Below are 16,730 nucleotides of genomic sequence, written 5' to 3' on the forward strand. Positions count from 1 at the left end.
CCTGCCCCGGCCTCCCTCCTGCCCTGGCCTCCCTCCCTCCGGCCCCGACCTCCCTCCCTCCGGTCCCGGCCTCCCTCCCTCCTGCCCCGGCCTCCCTCCCTCCCGCCCCGGCCTCCCTCCCTTCTGCCCCGGCCTCCCTCCTGCCCCACGTTCCTCCCCAGACTCTGGAGTTCCACTTAGGAGCAGAGCTTGAAACCAAAGGCCGGCACCCTCACCCCCTATGTGGTCCCAGGGAGATCTCACTTCTCTTGTTGATCCGTGGTACTGGATCCATGTTGCCCACCACCTCATGACCCTCACGGGGCTCTCAGCGTCCTTCCACCAAGACCTTGTGGTTATCTGTGACTTTTTCAAATCACAGAAGCCCTGGAGTCATCCTTGACCTTCCCACTGCCAGGGGACACGTCCCCCGTAATCCCTCCTTGCCCGGCCCCAGCTTCCCTCACCTCTCCCCACCCTTCCCATCGCTCCCCTGGGCTCTGGCGAGTGTTCCTCCTAAAACACAGGGTGATCACCTCACTGCTGTCTTCAGACAGTCGCTTTGTTCCAGGACCAAACAGGGTCAGGCTGCTGTTTCTCGTGGCCCGATAACACAAGATGCCAATGAACTGGGGAGTAAGAGGTTTTATGTCTGCAACCGCTTACAGGGAGAAGGCCTGGAAATGATCACCAGACCAACTGAAAATTACAAAGTTTTCCAGAGCTTATACACCTTCTAAGCTGTATGTCTACGTGTAACTGTGCGTTCAGCTAAAGACATACGTGATTAACTTCTTTTAGTCTGTAACTAAGATCTAAGTCCTGAAGACCCTCTTCTGGAGCCTCAGTAAGTTTACTTAATATAAATGGGTCTAGGTGCTGGGGTGATTACCCTTATCTTGTCTCCTGCTAAATCATAATGGTATGGGGAGTTCCTTTAGACCCCAATAAACTTGATTGTGGAGGCGTGGGGATTTTCTTCAGACCCCAATAAAACTTGTTTAATACTAAAAAGGGTCCTGTTAAGAATTTGTTCATTATCTTGTCATGCTTCAAGGCCCAGGAAAAGCCAAGGCAGAACTCTTGGTGGGCTCTTTGTTACATTCCAACCTTTATGTAAAGGCAGTGGCTCCGTCAGCTTTGCATGTGTAACCTGGCTACTCAGTCCATTCTGGAATAGTTGTAATGGAGGCCTGAGTTAGCGAGACCTGGCCTGCCACACCTTCAGACTCTTGCTTGGTTTTCCAAGGTGTGTCCTCCATTCCCCTCCGTATCAGCTCCCACTACTATCAGCATTCATAGCATTAACCCTTCATAAGGTACATACTGAGCACTCTACATAGGTTATTTCCATGAAATAGGTACTAGTATGACTTCGAGGAGAAAAGTGGACCGTGACATCAGGAACTGGCCTGGCGCTCACATCAAGGCCACGCGGCCTCCTATTGGACATAAATAATCTCGTGGAGGAGCACCATCATGACCCAAGGCCATGTCATAATTTTGTCTAAGCACAAACAAAAATAGGGGCACTGTACCACCCACAGAACCTAAGACATGTCCTTTCCCAGTTAGTAGCAATGACCCCAGGTCCTCTACCAGCTACAGCTGAGCCTCCCTCTGCCCTGGCCTCCTCCCAGATAACATCTACCTAGAAGCCCAGAGAACTGCTCTTTCCCCCCACCCCCACAATTCCTGAGGGCATCTAATCCACGAAAAAAATCATACAACTCAAGCCCATGTTTTTCAGTAAGTTTTCCCGACACCTCTTACTGAGATGCCCGGCAGTTCTCCATGATCTGCGCCCTCCTCACTGCAACCAGTGACAGTCCCAACGCGTTCAATTACAGGCATGTTCCTTGTGGCCTTCGGCTTGACGGCATGGATACCTCCATTTTACAGATGAGGGAACTGAAACTACAAGAGGTCAGCTGGCTTCCTGTACTTACCAGCTAGGAGTAAGTACAGGAAGGTGGATGAGAATCCAACTGCTGCCCTCACCCTCCTCCAGGCTCCTCCCACGCCCAGCCACAGGGAGCTTTCTGAATGTGTCTCCAGTGTCCCCTTGCCCATCCCCTTGCATCTGTCCACTCATCTTTGTCGTGTCTGCAGGAGGAACCTCATGCAAGGGCCTGAGGCACGGGTGCGGCCGGGTGTCTGAGGAGCAAATGGCTAGAGCCACATGTGGGAGGTTGTGTTCTCTTCAAAATGCACTATTTTTATTATGGTAAAATATACAAAACATTTTAACCATTCTTAAGTGTACAGTTCCGTGGTATGAAGTACATTTACATTACCATGCAACCTCACTACTATCCAGCTCCAGATTTTTCTCATCATCCCCAACTGGAACTCTATACCCATTCACATTAAAAATTCTCAGCCAGCTAGTAATGGAGGGGCATTTCCTCAGCTTGATAAAGAACATCTACACAAAACCACCAGCTTATGTCATACTTAATGGTGAGAAAGTGGACCTCTTCTCCTTAAGAACAGGCATAAGGCAGGAATGTCCCCGCCCGCTACTTCTGTTCAACATCATGTAGAAGTCCTAGCTGATGCAATAAGACATGAAAATAAGGTATACAGACTGGGAAGGAAGAAATGAAACTGTCTTTGCGCACAGATGATAAGATAAACTGTGTATCATATCCTGAGGACTCTACCAAAAAAAACCTCCTGAAACTAATAAAAGTGACCACAGCAGAGTTGCTGGACCCAGCGGCGCCCCCCGGCCTTATCCTTAGAGGACATGTTCTGAGACCCTGCTGGGGATTTGTACCAGACCCTGGAGTTCATACAGGAATGCCTGAAACCAGGGATAGAAGCAAGTCCTATATATACTAAGCTTTTTCCTCTATATGGATCATCTGCGATAAAGCTTAATTTATAAATTAGGCATAGCAAAAAGATTAACAATAACTAATAATAAAATTGAACAATTATAACAATGTACTGTAATAACAGTTACATGAATGTGGCCTCTCTCTCAGCGATTAAGTGATGAATGGGCAGGTAGTGTATATGACATGCGTATGCGGAACAGAAACGTGACTCAGGTACCGGGCAGCATGGAGCAGGAAGGCACAAGATTTCATCACACTGCTCAGAGCGGCACTCAATTTAAAATGTACAAATTATTTCTGTAATTTTCCAATTAATATTTTTAAATTGTGTTTGGCTGCAAGTAACTAAAAACATGGAAAGCAAAACCATAGATGGGGGACTACCATGTAAGGTTCATAAACAAAAGCCAAAATTGCTTTCCTATACACCAGCAATGAACAGTTGGACTTTGAGATTAAAAACGCAATACTGTTTACAAGAACACCAAAAAATGTGATGCTTAGGCATAAACCTAACAAAACAGTACCAGATCTATATGAGGAAAACTACAAAGCTCTCAGAAAATAAATCAAATATTTAAATAGACAGATACCCCATGTTTGTGGAGAGGAAAACTCAGTGGTGCTAAGATATCAGTTCTTTCCAACTTAATCTAGAGATTCAATGCAACACCAGTCAAAATCTCGCAAGTTATTTCATGGATATCAACAAACTGATTTCTAAAGTTTATATGGAAAGACAAAATACCCAGAATAGCCAACACAATACCGAAGAAGAACAAAGTTGGAGAACTGACGCAACCATACTATAAAGTTACAATAATCGAGACATTGTGATGTTGGCAAGAGAAGAGAAGTGGATCAACGGAATGTCATAGCAAGTCCAGAAAGACACACAGATCAGTCAACTGTTCTCTGACACGGGAGCAAAAGCAATTAAGTGGAGAAAGAATAGTCTTTTCAACGAATGATGCTGGGGCAGCTGAACATCCACATGCAAACAAAAAACTAGACACAGATCTAGTTTTTACATAAAGTTCTGGAAGATAATATAGGAGAAATTCCTGGTGGTGGTGGGGTTAGTGATGGCTTTTTTGACAAGTCAAACACACCATCCATGAAAGTAAAAATTGGTAAGGTGGATTGTGTTAAAATTAAAACTTCTAGCTGGGCATGGTGGCGCGTGCCTGTAGTCCCAGCTACTCAGGAGGCTGAGGCAGGAGAATTGCCTGAACCCAGGAGGCGGAGGTTGCAGTGAGCCGAGATCGCGCCACTGCACTCCAGCCTGGGTAACAAGAGTGAAACTCTGTCTCGAAAAAAAAAAAAATTAAAACTTCTGCTCTATGAAAGACACAAGTCTTACCTTATGACCCAGCATCTGCACTCCTAGGTATTTACTCAGATAACCACTATGTCCGCACAAAAAGTTGCACATAAATTTTTAAAACAGCTGTATTCACAATTTCCAAAAATTGGAAGCAACCAAGATGTCCTTCAATCAGCGAATTAATAAACAAACTCGTCATGCCGATCAGTGGAGTATTAATCAATGATAAAAAGAATGACCTCGGAGTCATGAAAAGACAAGGAGGAACTTTAAATGCTTATTGCTAAATGAAAGAAGCCAGGATGAAAAGGCTACATATTAACACTATGTGATTCCAATGATAAGACATTCAGGAAAAGCGAAAACTGTAGAAACTATAAAAAGATCAATGGTTGCCAGGGATTGGGGTTGGAGGGAGAGGGAGAGATGAACGGGCAGAGCACAAAGGAATTGTTAGGGCCCTGAAACTATTCTGTATGACACTGTAATGGTGGACACATGTCATTATGCGTTTCTCAAAACCCATATCACTAGCAGGTGCAGTGGCTCATGCCCTTTGGGAGGCTGAGGCAGGAAGAGTTCAAGACCAGCCTTGGCAACATAACGAGACCTCATCACTACAAAAAAAAATTAGCTAGGGGTGGTGGCACAGGCCTGTAGTCCCAGTTACTCAGGGGGCTGAGGTAGGAAGGATTGCTTGAGGCGCGGAGGTGGAAGCTACGGCGAGCAGTGATTGTGCCACTGCATTCCAGTCTGGGTAACAAAGCCTGAGTCTGTCTCCAGGAAAAAAAAAAAGAACCCACAAAACAACAACAAAACATGTAACTGCAACACAACGAGTGAACCCTAATGTGAACTATAGACTTTAGTTAATAGCAATGCATCAAAATTGGTATATTAATTGTTACAACATACCATAGTAATTCAAGATGTTCCTAATAAGGAAAATTGTGTGCAGGAGAGGGGTCTATAGGAACTCTTTGTACTATCTGCTTAGATTTTCTGTAAACCCCGAACTGCTCTTTTGTCATTTGTTTTAAACAGTGAAAGATTTTTCTCAGACATACAAAGCTAAAAGAATTCAGTAGCAGACCCACACAATGAGAAATATTAAAGGGACAGCAGATGAAGCAGATGGAAGAGTAGATCTACATTTAAGAAGGAACACTGGAAATGAGAACTCCATGAGTAAATATGTAAGGTTAATTTCTCAGTATCTCTCAGCTCTGGCTAAGGACACAACTTCTCACTCTATTTACCTCTGTGATATGTTTGTATGATACGCAGTGTTGCTTTTGCAATGACAGCAATTTAATTTTTTTGTTATCCTCTAAGGGTTTTACAAATAGCACCCCATTCTCCTTTTTTTTTTTTTTATGAAGGTCTCACTCTGTGACCCAGGCTGGAGTGCAGTAGTCCAATCTCATTGCAACCTCCACCTCCCGGGTTCAAATGATTTTCCTGCCTCAGCCTCCCGAGCAGCTGGGATTACAGGTGCCCACCACCATGCCCAGCTAATTTTTTTTTTTTTTGTATTTTTAGTAGAGATTTCACCATGTTGACCAGGTTGGTCTCGAACTCCTGACCTCAGGTGATCTGCCCACCTCAGCCTCCAAAAGTGCTGGATTACAGGCACGAGCCACCGCGCCAAGCGGCACGCTATTCTTGAAGAGACTCCTGAGTACCAGATAGTGGCTGCCTTGCCATTTCCCTGCTCAGTACTTGGTGGTGGGCAGGTGTGGCTGAGTCAGGGCTGGCTGGACGAAGGGGAGTCAGAACAAGAAGCTCTGATGGACGCTGTGCCAGGAGCTTTCCCCCCATGCGAAGCAGAAAGCAACGCTTTCACAAGGGAAGCGGGTGAACATGTGAACAGGCTCCGCAGAAGCCACCCTGCATCCTCAGCCCCTTCCCTGCCACTCTTCCAACATCGCCCCTGGTGCTTTCTGCAGTCTGGTGGAGGAGCAGGGTCTCACGCCCACTCTGGGTGTCCTGGACCTCTGAGATACCTGCCCACAGATGCATCAACACGGGTTGGCTTTGTCAGGGCCTCGGGGCAGGAGGCCTGCGTTCCTGAGGAATGGCCTTACACCTGGTTTCTCAAGGAGACAGGATGGAGGCTGATATGAGGAATTTACCGCCAGGTGTCACTGCTGCACAGCTGCGCTCTTGGCAGGGGACAAACTGGGTCACCTGGAAGGGGAAGTTGTTCTTCCTCATTTTAATCCCCGCAGCCAGAGTGGAATGAGCCCGTCTGTTTTCAGACACCTGTCAAGGCTTCTCTGCTATTCATGCCACACAGGTGACAGCAGTTTGATGTTGATCTGAAAATACCGGTGAACTCAAATGTATTCACATGTATAAGATGGTTGGAAATAATTCTTAAAAATTATTTCTTATCTTCAAACAAACCACTTCATGTGGGCATAGGGAAGGGGTCTGCGACGTCAGCTTTGCTGGGCCTATCGAGGAGACACATACGTATCCCCTGTTGGTGCTGTTTCTCTGGGGACCCTGGCTCATACAGGTCCTCACAGAGAAGTGGTGTCACACTCAGGGCCCAGAGCCCTGTCCACAGGACACCTGAGGTGGGAGTGCCTTGACTGACACCCACACTTCCTAGGATGTGGGACCTAGGGTTCTTGGTGGCGTCGCTGCCGCTAACAGGAACTCCCCTGTGCCAGCTCTTGCACCACTCCCCACTCCTCACTACCTCTTGTGAATGGTGAAAGGAGAGGAACGTGCGAGTGGGTGTCGGCCTTGAAGACGGAGGGGCGCCCCCAAAGAAACATCTTTCTACAACAGGTGGTAGACCAGACTTGTCGTGAGGATGAGGTGGTAGCAGAGGATGTTTTCACTCCCTGGACACCAGGTGGGTTGCAGCTGGACCTGGAGGTGCAGACAGGAGGGTCTTGGGTAACACTTCTGAACCAGGCTGGCAGCTGCTGTCAGACATCAGGTAGCCAGCAACCCACCAGGAGCCGACCTCGAAGCCAAGAGGGGTGGCTGATATAGATGGGAGATGTAGGGATGTCCCAGCAGTGTCATACATGGGCGAATCTGGGGCCACAGTGCACCTTTGCAGAATGGCTTTATGTGGCAGGCAGGGGTGCCAGGCGCAGGGAGAGGTACCCAGCTGCCAGCTGTCTGGAGGGCGAGCTCCAGGTCAGCTTCCCCCAGGCAGCCTAGTGCTGGGATTTGGGTGAGGAAATGCCACATGGAGCCGCCTGCCCTGTCTCAGCACTCATCCAGATGTCCCCAGTGACTTGAGGCCAGCCTGGACTCCCCCTCCACACAGCACTGTTTGCCTGCAAGGGCAGATCGCTCTATTGGCCCTGGGCATCGAGGGTTAGTATGACAAGTCCCTCATCTCAGGGATCTTGAGCAGACAAATACACCAGAAAACTCACCAGCAAGGTCACTCCACTGCCCCAAGTCCCCTGTGTTTGCATCTCATTCAGTGTCAAAGTCTGGCGGTGGCTGAAGCCCCTCATCCCTCATGCTTCCCTCTGCCCCTCCCCCTTGCCCAGTCCCACTGGCTGGCACCCTTCCTCCCTCCCACCTGGTGGGACACGTATGACACTTCTGGGGCATCCCTACATCTCCCATCTACATCAGCCACCCCTCTTGGCTTCGAGGTCGGCTCCTGGTGGGTTGCTGGCTACCTGATGTCTGACAGCAGCTGCCAGCCTGGTTCAGAAGTGTTACCCAAGACCCTTCTGTCTGCACCTCCAGGTCCCCGCCCCTGCCTCGGACACCCACAGGGCTGGACCTCGCCTCCCTCAGGTCAAGTGCAAGCCCCTCAGAAGGGGCAACCCCTGACCACCACTGTGTCCCATTTTCCCTCCGTGATTTCTCTGTAGCTCTCTTCCCCAAATCCAGAGGCAGATGAGGCTGGAGAATTTGCCTCCATTTCGAGGAGACTTCGTGGTCTCCAGCCAGTCCCACCTGCCCTGAGGAATGGTCAGATTGTCCCCAGAGGCAATGACATCTACCTGGCCTCCCCTGCCCTCCTCCTCAGGCATCCTGACTGGGGGCCCAGACGGTTCCCAACTCTCCTGAAGCTGGAGCAACCCAGCGGTGAGCTCCCATCTTTCCCTGCCCTGTCCAGGCAGATTCTTCCTGGCGTCTCCTACCCTTCCCACTGGCCGGGGGACCAGCGCATCCTCTTCTCCTCTGGCCCCTTAGATACCCACTGGATCCTACTGCTCTGCGAGGATCCACTCTTCTTCTGGATGTGCTACAGGGACCATGATGTGGGTCTGAAGGCAGCAGCTCTGGACTTAGGGGCCTGCAGGCAAATCCTGGCTGCACAGCCAAGCCATGTGTGACTCCAAGCAGCCTTCTGGGCCTCCCTGGGCCTTGGTTTCTTCACCTGCATGATGTGGCAATCCTATTGCCTGTATCACAGGTGGCTGAGAGGAGGAAGGAGCCCACATACGTAGAAAGGGATAAGATTCAATAATGGTCAGTCTTTATTTCTCCTTCCCTGCTCACAGCTGAGCCAACTAGGGCTTCTGCGTGGGGTGGGGGCTAGGGCAACCATAATCGAGCCCTTATACATTTGGTGCCTGATGGGGTCTGAGATTACCCACCCATCAGGGGTCCCAAGCAGTGGCCCAGGGGGTTACGGGGTGGAACCTGCAGCACTTCTGGCTGGTCTTTTCTAGGCAGCAGGCTGGTTCTCACATGGCTCCTCGCCATCTTTAGTCATAAACCTTACCAGGTTTGTCTTCTGCTATTTTGACTTCTACAGAGAGAGCTGTGACAGAATAAAAGACAAGAAAAACACTTCTGACAGTGTGCGAAATAAATAGGCAAAAGCGTGTCTAATTTGGCAAAAGGTGCCTCATGAGCAGAGATGAATGGTTCCCATGAGGAGTGCTCACTGGGTGCTGGAGTGGTGGCTGCAGTGTCCTGCTCAACCTCCTGCTCCCATGCTGGTGGGGGCGGCGAGGCTTCACACACACCCCCTACCCTCCAGCAAGGTTTCTCACCCTGGAGTGGTGGATGCCCAGGGATGGTCTGCAGGGCTGAGACTACCATACCCTCCAACTTCATGGGCTCCCAGTGTGCCCCTCAAGACCTGGACTGGCTCAAGAGGCTGCCGGGGCGTGGCCAGCTCTCAGGAGCTGCAGTCGGCTCAAGCAGACAGCGAAACTGTCACACGACTTGCTGGGAGGGTCTCCTTGGAGCTCAGGAAAGTCACTGCGTCCACATGGTGGGCAGGGCACAGACTGTGCTGCTGTACACACATCCCTGCATGGCTTCATTCCGATCCAAAATAACCATCCATGCCTCCCCCACTTCATACACCTGCCTTGTCAGGGCTGCTCTATGGCTGTCCCAGGGGGTGGCACATAGCACGAGCTGGGTGCTCTGCAGAGGCGTTCACATTCATGTGGCACATCAGGCAGTTGTGGCCCCTCTTGGCAGCTCTTGTATGGCCATGTGACCTTCAGCTGGGTGAGTGAAGACCAGGGGCTGATGGGGGTTTGGGCCTCGCTGGGCTCAGAGAGGGCCAGGTGGGAGCAGCGGGCAGGCTGTTGTGGTCACCCAGCCATGTGTCATGATGCCTGTGGGGCATCCAAGTGCAGACCCAGAAGGTACTAGAGCCAGGGACAAAGGATTGGGAGACAGTGTGGGAGTTCTCTGCACATAGCAGACATCGGCCTTGGGAATGAGGAGAAAAGGGCTGAGACACAGGCTGGGACAGCCCCGAGGCAGCTGCAGACGAGGGTGGAAATCAGGAAGGAGGACAGGCCAGGAGCACATAAGCAGGTGAGGGGAAGATACAGTGGAGGGAGAGGAGGAGGGAGCCACAGAAGGTGCTGGAAGAGGACAGGCCAGGCTTTAGAAAGGTCAGTACATATGGAGACCTGCATGCTGTAGATATGAAAAGAAAGACAGGCAGAGACAATGGGAGCAGCCAGGAGGTGGGGTGGGCTTGGGGTGCTGTGAGGGCCAGAGTGGCTCAGAGCATAGCTCTGCCAAAGCTCAGCTGCCTCCCCAGGCCATCCACCATCATGGATAAGGGTGCCCTTGTGAAGACTAAGGCCCTATTAGAGAGGCCCACATTCCACCTCCATATTTTAAGAATGGCAGAGAGAACGGCACAGAGGCTATAACCCCTGGGAGCATGGGCGGCCTGTGTTGCACGCTTCCCAGTCAGCTGACGGCTAGGACACCCTCCACATCCATGTCTTTGGCAGCCTCTGAGCGGCCACTGGTTTCAGGGGGCAAAGTGGTTCACAGGAGAAAATCTCACTTGAACTTGAGACTTTACTTACTCATGGGGTGACGTCAACCCAGCAGGGAGACAGTCGTGTGCTCATCAACTTGCAGCATACCCATTCAGGTAAGGAAAGCAGGTGCACGTGTGCATTTACCTTTGTTCTCTCTTAAACCTGGCTAAAATGACAGATTTTAAGGCAAAAATTGGCAGGAGCTGGGAGATGAAAGAGGAGACAACAATGCAATTTAGAAGTCAGAAAATTCAGACATAAAAGAAATGGCCTAGGAGACCCAAAACACTGAACTCTAGCCAGAGTACAGAAAGTTCAGAACCAACATAGTCCACATCTCAGAACTGCGAGAACTGGCAGCACCAGATTCTGCTGGAGACGCAAGAAGACAACGGGTAGAAAGTGTCTCCGGAGCCAGTCACCCCCTTCCCCAGAACTGCACCCAGACTAGGAGAGCCAGGCAATCGCTCCCTCCCTCTGGATGAAACCTTGAGCTTACCCTCCGGAGATGGGAGGCTCTGCACGATGGCAGAGAAAAATAAATCCTGAGAGCACATGCCCATGACTCCAGAAACTCTGTCTCCCAGCTCCCAGCAGGCTGGTGGCCCAGCCAGTGCAGAAAGTGAGAGAATCTTCTTGGGGGTGACCAGTTCATGCCATTATCAAGCTGTGGGGCTGTGCAGCTTTCTAACATCGTGGTAACAGCCTGACCCCCCAGCAGGAACATCACAGCCCCCACCTCTCCAGCCCCCGGGATGACTTTCCATGAGGCAACACTTTAGAATCGGTCTTGCTGACACCCACCCCAGCATCTGTCATGCTGACATGAAGGGGTACAACCCCAGGCCACTGATCTGCCCGTCACAAATGGGGCCTTGCTAAAGGGGACCCCCAGGAACCCTTCCTCACAGCTGCACAGATTCTGCATAACCTGCTAGTGGGCACAGGCATCTGCTCTGGCCCCTACAGCCAGCAGTTGGAGCCCTGAGGGCAGATCAAGTGTCCTCCACGGGTGTTCTGGACCCTGTCTGACTACAACAGAGGGTGGAAGCTCAGTCCAGAATTTCTAAGAATTTGTCAGTGAAGATGGATCCTCTGTGTGCACGTCAGATGGATGCGCCAGGCCTACCACTGGGGCCAGATTCCAGGGAGGTCGGAGCACACTGACAGTTCAGGTTGAATGTGACTAGAAGCCCCAGTCCAAGTCATAGTCTGGGCACTTTCATCCCTGTCACTAAAGAATGAAAATGAAAAAGGGGAGAAGTCAGTTTTTTTTTAAGTTGGTATGCATTGGCTTTTTGGCCTTGTATACAGCCTGAAAAATAAAAAGAATCCATTGCCTTACATAACTGGGCAGTTCAAGGGTAGAGTGCCTTCAGGCACAGCTGGGTCCATGAGTTCTAAAAGCAACATCAGAGTGCTCTGTTTTCCTCCATGCACCTGCACTGTCCGCTCTGCCTCCCTCCAGAGTGTCCGAACTCTCTCCTACTACCGATGGCTTCCTCCTCTGGCCAGGAGAGACAGCCCAGGGCAGCCCCAATTCCACACCCACAAGTCTAACAGCCGCGGCGGGAAAACATTTTCTCCCTGACCCTAAGAGAAGACTCCTGGGAAAAACTTCAATTTGCATGTGACTGGTCATGTGGGCAAAGGCAAGACAGAGTGACTTAGACCTTCTAGAAACGCACGTAAGCCGGGGGGAGGGTCGTTTCAAAGGAGATATTGGCTAAACTGACGGCAGGGGGGCCCCACGCATGGTACCAAGGAGAGACCGGAGACGGAAGAGTCCCCCTCCCACCCATGCGCTCCCAGAAGTGTGCACGATAGAGCTGACCAGGAACGGAGACAACGTCCTCCCCACAGACCACAGGACCGACTCACAGTAGAGTGGACTTTTATTAGGAAATCACCCTGCAAACACACCACGGAGTGCTGTGGGTTCAACGCGTTTCCTGAGGAAGGAGGGTCACAGTATTGGAGCTGTCGGAGGGAGGGACGGTGGCGCAGCCTATGAGCCTGGCGGCTACTCAGGGCTGCCCGCGGCCAGCACCCCCTCAGCGCAGGACTCCATCGCAAGAGCCGACACACAAACGCGACACAAAACACGCCCGAGCACACACATCTGCGCTACACTTAAATAATCATAAATACAGAATTCCACCTGCTGTTATCTGTGCCTGAAACAAAAGGAACCCAAAGGGGAAAAGAAAACAAAAATGTCTTTCTCTCCATTGGACCGAGGAAAAACATCCCCAAATTATCAAAATTACTCAGTTACAAAATACTTTTTTTAAAAATTCCATTATTAAAAGAATAAATAACAAAATATATAAAAAATAACTTGGTTGCATCAAAATTATAACTAGGAGTTATATCAAGATTTTTTTGTGGCCTATATTACAGTCAAATAGTTATTTTTGCTTTGAATTCACTTCTCCCCCTCTTATGGTGTCCTGGTGCGGGGTCTAGTTGAAATAGTATAAAATTAATAAATAAAAATGTTAAATAAATAGCAAACGTTAACATAAGAGGTTGTGAATATAAATACTTACATCTTGACAAAATTAAATAATTTACAGAATAATTAAACTAACTACTTTTTAATTTTTTCCAGGAAGTGCAATCTCTCTACTTTTAAATACTAACTTGGAATTGCAGTCACAATTGACTTGGATTCTATTTACACAGTAAGAACATTGTGTTTTTAACACATTAAATTAAAATTTACCCTTTTTTCACATATTGAATGGATCTAAAAGAAGAGAAACCTTGGTGGTCTCCTGTTAGCAATTTACCCTCTGACCCTGATGATGTCATCTCCCCACCTCCGTCACCATGGATGCAGAGGTCAAGCTTGGCCACGGCCCGGATAACGTGGCAGAGATGGGTCAGGGGCCTGGGTGGACGCACAGAAGCCAGAGTGGTCCCTGGACTTGGGAGCCCAGGCCCAGGGTCTACAGGCTGCAGCCCCGAGGGAGCTGTGACCCAGGGCCACACACATCTGCAGTGCGCAAGCTGCCCCCAGGCGTCAGGCTGATTTTCAGGAGTCTCCCAGGCTAAAATTCCTTGACTTCACAGTGGCTACCATGCTTGCCAACTGTCTGGAGTGTCCTCTGGGAGGCCTATTCCTGACTTTCCCTCAGGGACAGAGCTTTGTTCCACCCTTAACACAAAACTGAATTAAACGAAAACAGAAAACACACTTGCTTCAGGGGCCTCACTGACCACAGACACGCTGCCCCGGGCACAACCTCCAGGCCAAGATGCCACTCGAACCACCCGCCCACCACGCTCACGGCGACCCTCCCAGCCTCGACAGACAAAGGAATACTGTGGCTGCAAACTCCAAAACTTCCCTGAGAACCTTGTCCATGAGCTTCCACTGGAGACTTTGAGCTGCTCTTCAGATTGCGTTCAGAAAACAAAAATAAATCCCTTTGTAATTCTTCAGTGCCCCTATGCACGTGGATGGGGCTGCCATGGCCCCAAGCCTGGAGGGAGCATCGTGGGAGAAGCCAATTTCCAGGCATCCCTTTGGATAAACCCGCCCGAGGCCACACCAGGCCGCGAGCGGGAAGTCACTGTGAGTTGGGGATCCCCACGGTGCAGGGTGGGGCGGGGGAGGTAAACAGTGTGGAGGGCTGGGAAACTCCTGGGTACCGCTCGGCCTAGACTTGGATGCCCCTCACAGCCTGCTTGATGCTCTCCAGGAGGTCCTTGTTCTCCGGGTTCTGGTAGCACTCCTGGTTGGAGTACATGTCGGTGAGGGTGCTCACATAGGCATCGAAATTCTGTTCGCAGATTGGCTCCTAGAGAACAGAACCAGGTTAGCAAGACCCATCCATTCAGTGGGCCCCACACCACAGCAGCTGATGTGGGAGCATCAAACCTATGTCCCCACGTGACCCGAGACAAGCCCATAGCAGCTAGAGACAGCACTGGCTGCACTGTCCTCATGCAGAAACAACCTCGAGTGCTCCCCTCTGCAGCAAACCATGCAGTAGCCTCTCTGCTGATGGAATCACCATTTTGCTTTGGATTCATCACTACTCAGGAGGGCTAAAGCCACCACAGCCAACATCCTGCCCGGGCCATTCGGGGTTGACAGAATATCCACAAGGGCACAGGACCCCTAGGGCAGGACCCAGAGGCAGAGGGGTGGGAGATGCCCTGCCCTACTGCTTTCGGAAGAGACCCTGGGGGGCAGCCGAGGTGCCCACAGGGCCGTGTGCTGCCTACCATGTGCGGAAGGCGGATATTGGCGAGACTTTGGATGAGGGCCTGGCTCAGGCCGGACAGCTCCAGAAACAGGGCTTCATTCTGCTCCTCAATGAGCTTGTTCTCCTCCTCAATGTTCTTCAGGTTCTTCTCCATGGAGGAGATCTGTGCCAGAGACAGATTTGAAGTGCCACCCGTCCTTGGCCCCCATCCTCTTGGGGGTTCTCTCTGGGCTGCCTCTCACAACCCTCCGGGAGAATGCAGAACCCTGGGGTCGGGGAAGAGGCAGGGCCTCTGCCTTCCTGTAGGAGATCCTGCCACAGGTGAGGGACTGGCAGAGGAGAGAAAGGTAAGGGCCCTCTGAAGACATGGCCTGGCTCCAGGGAGGCCAGGAAGGGGATGCAGGGACTGTGCCAGGGCCTACCAGGGCACATCTCTCTGCTGTGTCTGTCCTGAGGGGGTGGGGTGGGAGCACGCACTTCACAGCGCCTATATCGGTCTCAGACACCACCTGCTGCAGTCTTAGCTTCACCATGCTTCCTGCTGCTCTCTGTGAAGTGGGAATCACTGCACCCACCTCATGGGGTGTCAAACTGCCTTTGGGTCTTCCCCTCCCCAGAAAGACCAACAAAGAGCTCCTCGGGGCCTCCCAAGCACGCCTTCCCCAGGGCAACTACAGGCAAGTCTTCTCACTTCCCCACCATGGTGGGGAACCTGCCCTGAACCCTTTGGTGTCCAGGGTTAGCCCCCAGGCTGACTGTATATCTGCAGGGAGCCACGGATACGGAGGCTAAGCTCACAGGAAGACAGTGTGTGTGACACTCGAGGCAGGAGTGCTGAGCTCCTTCCTGGGAGGCTGTGGATGGGGCCAAGCGTGCTTCTTCTTCCACCTGGTGACAAGCATGTGGCTTTGAAAGGGCTGCATGGGAGATAGAGACCTGCCTTCATTCTGCCTTTGCCCTTCCACCGAGGGTACCACTCGCCAGACTCCCTCAAAGGGACAGGCGCTTCTGAGTCCTTCCAAAGGGATGCTAGGAAAAGGTAATCATCTGTCTTTAAAAAGATTGGTTTGGCAAATAAAGAGAAATTCGAGGTGCTATCTCAAGGACACAGACACCGACGAGGGCCCTGAGGACTTTGAGAAGGGAAGGAGCAGGGGCACAAAGTGGGGCACCCACACCACACTCTGCATCTCCAGAGACACCATGAGGGGACGGGGACAGCCCCACCGGGAGAGCCACCCCTCCTTCCCGGCTGTCACTGCCTGTGAACCCCGGGGGAGGGGCATCACCATGTGCATGACAGCAAAAATCCTGCCTGATCTCCGTGGGGCGAGGCTATTTTTACACAGCCTCTTGAGTAATAAGTGGTCAGCGTGGGCCTGTTTGCCGGTAGAAACAAGAACAGAGTAACAAGACACGTGGGGCTGGAATACGTCACGCATCTTCTGCAGCCTTGTTGGAGGCCGCCATCTCCCCGTCTGTCCCTGCGCGGGGGGGCTCTGCCCAAATTCCCTGGGGGGCCTGGTCCACACAGCGATGTGCGCCCGTCCCCAGCGCTGTGCAGACTCCACTCAGCAGCCAAGGCGAGGCATGCTCTTATTTTCCAAATAAGATCTTTACTGCTTTTTTTTGTTTCTGATTACAAATGCTCATCTTAGGGAAATCGTGAAATACAACACAAACATTTAAAGTGATTGGTAATCCTGTTCCTCAGTAACAGCAGCTCTCACTGGCCACACTCACGGTGGATCAGGCGCACATGCTAAATGTTCTCCTCACAGAAATGCGTTCATTGTACAGTAGCTGCCTGGAGTAGAACCCTACCCTTAACTCCATTTTCGGAGGAAGTGACTGAGGAAGAGGCCGAAGGCTTTGCCCGGCCACTCAGCTGGTATGAGGCTGTGCCGGAGGAAACCTGGCTCCAGAGGCCCGGCTTAGGCAACAGCTCAGGGACTGCTGACCCTCACAAGACGGGAAACCCTGACGGGCCCGCGAGCCTTTACAGGTGCCTCATTCTGACGAGGGTGAGAGCGACAGTGCTGCTCATCGTAACGGCCCTACCAAAACTAACGGTATTGCTGACACGAACGGGCCTACCAAAACTAACGGTATTGCT

General features: G+C 51.1%; 1 protein-coding gene and 1 long non-coding RNA gene across 10 annotated transcripts in view; one reads left to right on the forward strand and one right to left on the reverse strand.

The window, feature by feature from the left end:
- LOC116535734 overlaps window positions 1-1,018 on the forward strand; it is a 14,969-nt gene extending 13,951 nt beyond the window's left edge. The window contains exon 3 of the long non-coding RNA XR_004262341.1: window positions 1,007-1,018. This is a non-coding gene — a long non-coding RNA (uncharacterized LOC116535734). The remainder of the gene's footprint in view (window positions 1-1,006) is intronic.
- An 11,253-nt stretch (window positions 1,019-12,271) lies between these two features.
- Window positions 12,272-16,730, reverse strand: part of MYT1 (myelin transcription factor 1) — a 69,980-nt gene continuing 65,521 nt past the window's right edge. For all 9 annotated transcript variants that reach the window (XM_032257063.1, XM_032257058.1, XM_032257061.1 and 6 more), the window contains 2 exons: window positions 14,634-14,777; window positions 12,272-14,203 (listed from right to left, as the gene is read on the reverse strand). In XM_032257063.1, coding sequence (XP_032112954.1) covers window positions 14,063-14,203; window positions 14,634-14,777 — 285 coding nt within the window. In that variant the 3' untranslated portion in view covers window positions 12,272-14,062. The remainder of the gene's footprint in view (window positions 14,204-14,633; window positions 14,778-16,730) is intronic.

Source organism: Sapajus apella, unplaced genomic scaffold, assembly GCF_009761245.1.
Source record: "Sapajus apella isolate SASKATOON/1434 unplaced genomic scaffold, GSC_monkey_1.0 scaffold96, whole genome shotgun sequence".
NCBI classification, from domain to species: domain Eukaryota; kingdom Metazoa; phylum Chordata; class Mammalia; order Primates; family Cebidae; genus Sapajus; species Sapajus apella.